This window comes from Pteropus vampyrus, unplaced genomic scaffold, assembly GCF_000151845.1.
Source record: "Pteropus vampyrus isolate Shadow unplaced genomic scaffold, Pvam_2.0 Scaffold149, whole genome shotgun sequence".
NCBI classification, from domain to species: Eukaryota; Metazoa; Chordata; class Mammalia; order Chiroptera; family Pteropodidae; genus Pteropus; species Pteropus vampyrus.
In genome coordinates this window covers 2,074,378-2,083,167 of record NW_011888930.1, presented here as the reverse complement: position 1 = coordinate 2,083,167, position 8,790 = coordinate 2,074,378, and the positions used below count along the sequence as shown (strand labels likewise).

At 33.4% G+C, this 8,790-nt stretch overlaps 1 protein-coding gene across 4 annotated transcripts in view; it reads left to right on the top strand.

Annotated features, from left to right (window-relative positions):
- Positions 1-8,790, top strand: part of ANGPT1 (angiopoietin 1) — a 249,051-nt gene that overhangs the window by 181,684 nt on the left and 58,577 nt on the right. For all 4 annotated transcript variants that reach the window (XM_011369452.2, XM_023536147.1, XM_011369453.2 and 1 more), the window contains exon 5: positions 6,702-6,829. In XM_011369452.2, coding sequence (XP_011367754.1) covers positions 6,702-6,829 — 128 coding nt within the window. The remainder of the gene's footprint in view (positions 1-6,701; positions 6,830-8,790) is intronic.

Here is an 8,790-nt window from a genome sequence, read left to right as displayed (position 1 = left end):
TTTATATGCATATGTTTTATATAAGATAAAATACCAACCATGAAATTTTCAATTTAGAAGCATAAAGATTTTATATATTTATGTAGCTACACATATATGATATATATTTATAAAATCATTGTAAGTCTTCTTCACCCTCACACCCACTGACAAAATATTGAAATGTTACATATTGCCTGCAAACTTTCCTTTAATCTTCCCACACCCTTAAAATGCAAATTAGCTTTTTTTTCACTTCTAAAAGTCCTTTCAAATAAATTAGGATTCTAGGAAGTGTCTGCAAATGGCCTTTCCATGAAATGCTCATACACCTGTCTCAAGAGTATAGAATCCAATCGTTTCCTTGTTTTCACCTTATCAGAAAAGACTTTTTTTTTTCTCATCCATATGCACAATTAACTTCAGTGACCTGTTGTGTTGAAAATTGCAAATTTAGGTTCAATTCCTAATACTATGATCTCCCTAATTATGATGGCCCAAAAGTACTATGAGGATTATCTTTAAACCAATAACTTGATCTACATACATTCTGATGTCTGCTAAATACTGGCAAGATATGAACCATTATCCACATCTGAGATTTAAAAAGAATGTTTGGAGAATTGATTCCTTTATAGCAACTTATTAGGAAATGAGTAAGATCAAGAGCTTTGGTTTTTACATTGTCTCTGGCAGGAAGGCTAACAGCAGTCTGTGTTTTCTATTAGGTCTGCTGAGACTCATAATTACCAATTCTACATTCCAGGAAGTTTTCTCTTGAGGGTTCACCTGAGTTGAAGTGACCCTCTGCCTCAACTTTTAAAGTTGTTCCCTGAAGTCAGCCTGGTGGTAGATATACCATCTGGATCGAAATTGGTTAGACAAATAAAAGAAAGAGCCTGACAGAATCAATGGCTGTTGAAGTCAGGGTTTCAGTTTGCTTATTGACTGAATGTTGGCTGGTGAAAGACAGACATGCACCTGCTTGTGTCCATATTCTTTCCTTTTAGATCATGAAGATTTGGTTGTACAGATAAGGCTAAACGACAAGAATGAGTGATGATTCCTTTCTAACACTTTCTAGATTTATTTGCTGATATTGGTGTTAGCAAAGTCTTTGAACTGGCATGCCAGGCTCTTAAAATTTAGTTCAGATAAGCTCTTTTACATGTTTTATTCCTTCAGGTGTATCTCTTCTGGGCAGCCTTTCCCAAGTCTATCTGGCAAATATAGGATATTCTTCCAGAATACTCCCAATGCACTTGATACATACCTTCAAGATAGCAATTGTATACATTTTCTCTCTTTGGTGATATATTACAACTGATAACATTATAGCTTTAGAAGCTGTTGCTAGGTATCTTGTGACCAGGTAGAACATCAACAAAAAGTGAGACAAGAAAAGATAAAAACCAATTCCTGTTTACATTGTTTGAAACCGGATCATGCATTACCTAAGGTTCTAGCTTAGATTACTTAATTATATGACTCAATAAATTATCTTTTTGCTTAACCCAGCTTGAGTTGGATTTTCTCCTATCATGGAAGATATTAGTCATGGATATAGCCATTACGAGCCATCATGGAAGACCTACAAATATAGTAGGACTTTCTCCCATTAGATTGAAATCACATTAAGGTTGTTGTTTTCTTATGTCTCTATCTCCATTGCCTAGGAATAGTCATGTAAATAGAAAATGTTCAATTAATATTTGTTAAATTAACTAATATAGTATAGATTAAACTGAGACAGAAGGCAGGATTTTAATTGAGAAACCAAATTAAAAAGGCTCTATTTATCTTATATTTAGGCTTTCATTAATTTTTAACTGACAACAACTGAGGGAAGATAGTGGAACTAGTAAGAGAATGAATGAAATAGGGTTTGGAAGGAAAGATTAGATCAAGAAGAAAACAAAGACACAGTATCAAAATGTTTATATCTCAGAAGTTTCAAGACATGATAGAAAATTTGCGAAAAGAACACATGTATAAGGAATGAGATCCAAGAATAGAATCTTGGTAAACATTTATATGGTAGATTAGGAGAGGCAGGGAACCCAATGAAGATGAAAGAGAAAGGACAATTAGAGAAGTAGAAAAGGGGCTAAGAGAGGTCAACACAAAAGGCAAGAGGAAAAGATAGGCAAAAGCAACTTCTGTAGTATAGATGAACAAGGTGGAGGCGACGTATCAAATGACTTTGATCTTCATAGTAAACCATAAAACAAGGTCGTAAATAAAGAGTGAGAAAAGATAAGAGTGAGATTTAGTCTTGAAAAAAAAAAAAAAAACAGAAAGATTTGAAATACATTTTTTAGGAAATGTAATAGGAAGTCTATTAGAAGTGACCAAGGGTTTGACTGCACAGCATGGAGAAAAAAGCTGAGTTTAGAAAACATGCATTTTTAATGGCATTAAACAGCCTCACTTTAGTGTTTGCAATCTAGAAATTGAATAAATGCCCTTTCTCGGGTCAGGATTTACCCATGCAAGAAGTAACTAAGTGAGAGGACAGTGGATGGAGAGCACCATGAACTCCATCTGAGCTGTCCTTTAGCCTGGCTCTGATATTAAAGTTCAGAAGAAAGAAAATGGCAGCGAGGAATGGGCTGATTGTAATGGTGGAGATTTAGACTCCCAATCAGAGAAAAGACAAACTCATTAAGAATTAAAGAATGGAAAAAAAATTAAAGAATGGGAGAGGAAAAGGTAAGAGTATGTGGTCAAAGAAGGAACTTTTAGATGTAAAGATCGATTTTTTAATGCATGCTATTAAACTAGTTTGTTATTATGAAAAATTTAAACCACTTTGGCAGGTAAACACCTTTATCAGGTATCCAGATCACTCTCCTAGTTCTGTCCAGTTGATGCTGCTTTCATCCTCCTCCAACAGGTTTTCCATATCTATCTTTTGTCATTTACCATACATTCCTCCAGACATTATCTTTGTTAAAAAGAAAAGGCCAAAGTGAAGGGCAAGCAGCATTTATTTGAGATCAAAAAAGAATAGCTATTTGGGAAGGGCTCATTCAGGCAGAAACCCAAACAGTGTTCTGATTAGGAGACAGAGGAAAAGAATATTTATGAGAAAGGAAAGGGGAACAATTACAACAATAGAAGGAAGGCATTTCAGTACACATAAACTAACGCAGTGACTGAATTCTAAACCATGTGTTTAATTTTCAGTCTGGTAGCCATCGGTTTGGTAGTCTTAACATCTGATTTCTTGTTATCTTTACAAACAGTTGTTTGGGACACAATGTTGTTTTGGGCCCAGTACAAAGGTAATTCTGCCCTGTTTTAGCCTATGTTCCGAAAGTTTGAGGAAGAAGACTTGCAAAGCAGTTCCTCTGGGATGGCAGCTCCGGCTCCCTTTTAAAGTGGCTCTATGTATAGTATTTTTTACATCTTCCATCTTTATTGAATCTCAAGATCTCTTACAAAAATGTGTCCTTAGTTCTGACACTTCTAATCTTCAGTAAATTCATCTTTGTTATTATCTTTCTGTGGTTTAAAATGTTTATTAAAGGTTCAGTTTTATAATATCTAATCATAACACTGAATTTCAAAACTCTCTGGTACTTAACAAAGAAAATAATTAGTCTTGCAAATTTAACTTATGAGATTAAAGCCTCTACAATCAACACATTGGTATATATGTTATATATCATTTCATCTGAAACAATTCTTAAATCTTAACTATTCTGATAAAGCTTCCATATACAGCAAAATTAGATTATGGTTTTTAGATTTAAATAACGATGGTAGGACCCCATGTTGTCGATGAATAAAATAATCCAATTAGCCAACTTTGACAAGAAGAGGCCAGTTCAATATAATCTACATGTAACCGGTCAGTTGTAACTGCCCTGCTTTTAGTTAGCTACGATATTTGATTTGAGGGTAGAAGACAATGACATCCACCATTCTGCTGACTAGACTGGCTGACTTTCCGTAGCCTGCTGGTGTCTTTTCATAAGAAAAAATAATAGTATAATGTTGCCATTTATAATATTATTATTACCATAACAATAATAACTACCATTTCTTGAATACTTACTGTAATTCAGTCACTAGGCTCTGTTACATAATTCACATACTTGCCTTAGAGATATATATAACTGCCCCACTTTATGGATTAAAAAAAGAAAGAAAAACTCTGAAAGTCAATCTACTCTTATAGAAGGAGCCTTCTTCAAACCATAGTATATAATACGAATATCAAAAGTAAGCCGTGAATGAAACTTTTAAATTGATTTTAAATGCTTTAATACTCTCAAATGTAGCCTGGATCAAACTTTCAAGCATAATGTTTATTACTTAATAACTAATTAAAAACAAGCAATCTAACTTCTATTAGAAAGAAAGACTTTCTTCAGGGAAGAATGTGTTTCGGTTTTTCAAGAACATCAACAACATTTCATGAAAATGAAGTATCTATGGTAGATATGTTTCCATAACAACAAATTCATAGTATAACCATAGTACTAGATGTACCTATTATGGTAGAATCTTCAAACCATTTTTCCAATTATAAGATTTACATTCATGATTTGGACATCATTTTTATTCAATTAGCTTGCAGATAAACAAGACAATACCTACTTCTTTCCCTTTTTTTCTCTGTTATTTAAAATGTTTGTGAAATAGCTTTCTTCCTACACAACAGCCTCTTTACCCACATCTTCCTGAAGAGGAAATAAAATGGGAAAAGAAGTGGCAGAGAAGTGGGAAGGGAATGTGTTCTCCTTGCATAACTAAGTAAGGGAGCACAGGAAGTGGTATATGCAAGAGAAGCATTTTCTCCTTAGATAAATGACCTCTCTATCTTCGACCCCCCAAAAAAGAAAAACGGGTTTACCATTGAATTCCTGTTGACCACATCTTCCTGTGTTGTTCATCCATTTTAGAAAACATAAATTTTAGTTGGTATTTCTTTACATCCCTTTTTTTTCATCTAATTCAGTTATTTTCAACTTTTGAACAGACCAAGCATTTAGAACTTAGAAAGATTTTGTTTAGAAAATAACAATCCATTAGCTTAAAATAAACAAGCATGAGTGCACTGCATTGATGTTTTTGAAAATAATACCTTTATATAATCCATCAACAGGGCCAGTGCCATTAGAGGTGGCTTTTGAGTAAGCATTTATATATTCATTTTTAAATCATTGTTGCATACCTTCAGTGCAATACTTCTTCACTATCATATGAACTTGCAAACCTCTGATTGCTTATTCCGTGTTGATATTGCAATTGCAATGGTGGTGTTTAAACGTAATTATTAATATACATAGGCAAAATCATTAGTGCAGGTATATATGGTTTTCTCTATAGAGAAAAGCATGATACTAATAAATGTTATAATTCTACATTTTTGTTATGGCAACATAACTGAAGTGGATATTTCATTTTCTTGAAACAATTATTTTTGAAAATTTAAAATACACTGAGATAGCCCTTTTTTCTACCATGATTAGATTATTTATTTTTATTTTTAATTGCCTATCAATTAGTAACGTTATGCATCTTAAGTTTAAATCAGGCTAGTATTTTTGATTGATAGAGAATTTAAGATCAATTTAAGAGTACTGATTCATAGTTTACCTTTGATATTCTTATTATAAAAGACCATTGTGACTCAAAGTGATTGAAAGCAGGTATTTATTAAGTAACTCGAGACTTTAAGGGTAAAAATAATAAAATATTATTAATCTTTACTTCTAGAAAAAGAATAAGGAAACCAATTACTAAAATAATATGTATTTATTAGGAAATACTAAATCATAAATATTTTCTAATATACCACCCATATCTTCAGCTAAAGACTACTAAATCTGAGTCATTTTTGTATTTTGATCTCATTAATAAGAACTTAATAATGGATCAAGCTTAGTAAATAAAATTAAGTTCTCAGTAAAGACTATTTCTAATTTAAATTTATTTTCCACTTGACTTTCTGCCTTTTCTGAGCTCTTCCCCTATATAACTTAATTTCAAATCTTATTCACTTTTTTTTTTTAATTTGTGAATCATCTATCTAATACTTTAAACTTTAGGGCATGAAATATAAAAAACAAAGTCTAGTTTCCTTCTCTTTCTAGGTAGTTAAATAGGATCAGAGATTCTTTTCTACTTTCTAAATCTAATTACTTTGAGAGGATTTTTTTAAAATAAAAATTTCCAGGACCTTTATAATCTAAAGCCACAGAAAAATAGTTTTACCTACTTTTAGTGTTTTAAATCCCCATACTGTATTTTTATGTTTGAATTTATCTTCATCTCCTTCTCCTCCAAAACTGCTTTAGCATTTTTAAAAACTTTCCTATGAAATATAGGTAAGAATTTTTTAGAAATTTTGCAGGATTATTGATATAATTGTAACCAATTAGAGGTATTACATGATCACATCATCTATCTCTTAAGTTGATGTTCTGGAAAACCTTAATTAGAGAAAAACAAGATTTAAAAAATTAAGCAAAATATAAAAAGTATTCAGCTAAAAGTTGCTATACGGATTTTTCCTTAAGCTTTGAAATTTTGTGAGTCACCTCAAAATCTTATATTGTGTTTATGATAGATTTTTCAGTAAATGCAATATTGACATTTGTTTGGAGGAAACGAAGACTTGCTTAGTTATACTGAACTCCATTTGGGCAGTAATGGTACTGATATTCTTACTCACATATTACAATCTTCTTCTTTTTTTTTTTTTGCAGTTTTACTAAAGGGAGGAAAAAAAGAGGAAGAGAAACCATTTAGAGACTGTGCAGATGTATATCAAGCTGGTTTTAATAAAAGTGGAATCTACACTATTTATATTAATAATATGCCAGAACCCAAAAAGGTAAAACCAGAAGTGTTTGTTTACGAGATGTAAAGCAGATCCTAGTTGAATTGCTGAATAATCAGATTGATTTGTGAGCTTGTTAAACCGAATATATATATGGCTGAGTGCTTTTCTCAAAAATACTGTGTTTCCTGGGCCTATAAAAGATGAAAACCTATTGTACAGACCTTCCCCAACTCCTCCACCTCCTATCCCTCTACAAAAAGTTTTCTATTTATTCTCTGCCTATTCTTGGGATTTCTGTTTGCTCATAAATGCTTGCCTTATACAGATTACATACCGAAATCACATGTACTTCAAGTGCATGGAGAAGAGTTAGGAGCCATCTTCCAATGTCTTAAGGATCCAGATGGCACAGATCATCTACAGTCCAGATACTTTAGAGGTAAAGCTAGGGACTTATTTCCAGAATCACTGCTCCTTAGGGTGAGAGAAACATAGTCTATATTAACTCATAGTCTTAAAAGTATTTGCTTTTTATATTAACCTAAAAGAATGGATTGGATGATAGGATTCATGAGTATATTGAACAGGATCCAAAGTAAATTTTAAAGTAAGAAAACACTATCTTCCTGTTGTCACATCTCTTTTATATACTCTTTCTCCCTATTTATTCATTAGATCATCCATCCATTCCTTCATTCAATATATATTAAGTGTAGGTCATTCATTTGTCAGTCACTGACTAGGGACATAATACAGAAAAACAATTCTCAGTATAGCGGTGAAGACAGACAATTACACGGATAATTATAATGTACTGTAGAAGTGTAGTGATAGAGACAATCTGTTGAAACAGGGTTTATGAAGAGCCTTTAGGAGAGCCCTGCTCTTCAACACACCAGAGCTTTAGCTAGGTGCCCCAGGTCCCAAGAGGACTGTCTGCCTTTCCAGTGCTTCATCCTCAAAGGATGGAACACCTTTCTCCTCTCTTTGCCCCCTTGAACTACCAGTCCCTTGTCTCTCTTTCCTCTGAGTACTGTGCAAATGCTCCTGGAAGGCCTTTCCTGATTCCCTCAAGCAAATTTGCATGACTTTCTCACTATCGAAGTTCTACAGGGTCAAGAATTCTACCTCTTCTTCTTTTTTTTTTTTTAATTGAAGTAAAATTGATATATAACACTATATTAGTTTCAGGTGTACAACATAGTAATTAGATATTTGTATACAGTATAAAGTTATCACCACAAAAGCTAGTTACCATCCATCACAATCCAGTTGACCCCCTTCACCCATTTTGCCCACTCCACCAACCCCCTTTCCCTCCGATAACCAGCAGTCTCTTTTGTCTTGTTTCGTTCGTTCATTTTTTTTTTTTTTTAGATTCCACAATTAGATGAAATCATAAGATATTTATCTTTGTCTGACTTACTTCACTTAGCATAATATCCTTAGGTCCATCCACATTGTTGCAAATGACAAGAATTCCTTCTTTTTTATGTCCAAACAGAAGTTCATTGCATGTACCTTTTTATCTTTGATTTCCTGGGACCCAACATAGTTTCTGACACATCATAGGTCCTTAGCAAATATGTGCTAGAATGAAGGAATGAATGAATGGATGAGTGAATGAATAGAAGTCTTGCTAATAGCAATATTAACACCTCTATGTAGTATATAGTAAGTGAGCCTAACTAATTTAGTCCTCCTGATTATTAGTTTCCTTTGATTAGTGAGGGAAACTTGGAGACCAGCTTGTCAGCTGTCACACAGTTGTCAAGAGCGGGAGTCTGGACTCTACCAGCATCTTCTCTCTCCTGATTTCAATAAGGATTAGTGGTTTAAGTTAGCTCAGTGTTTTTTTTTTTTTTTCCCTTGGCTGGGATAAAGTTTTACCCTAAAAAGAGGCCTTGCATGCAGTTCTGTAACAGGAAGGAGGGATGGAGAAAGCACGAGGTGAAAGAGGTGGCAGGCACAGTTCTGTACATTGCTACCTGGACCACCTACCAGAGATGTTT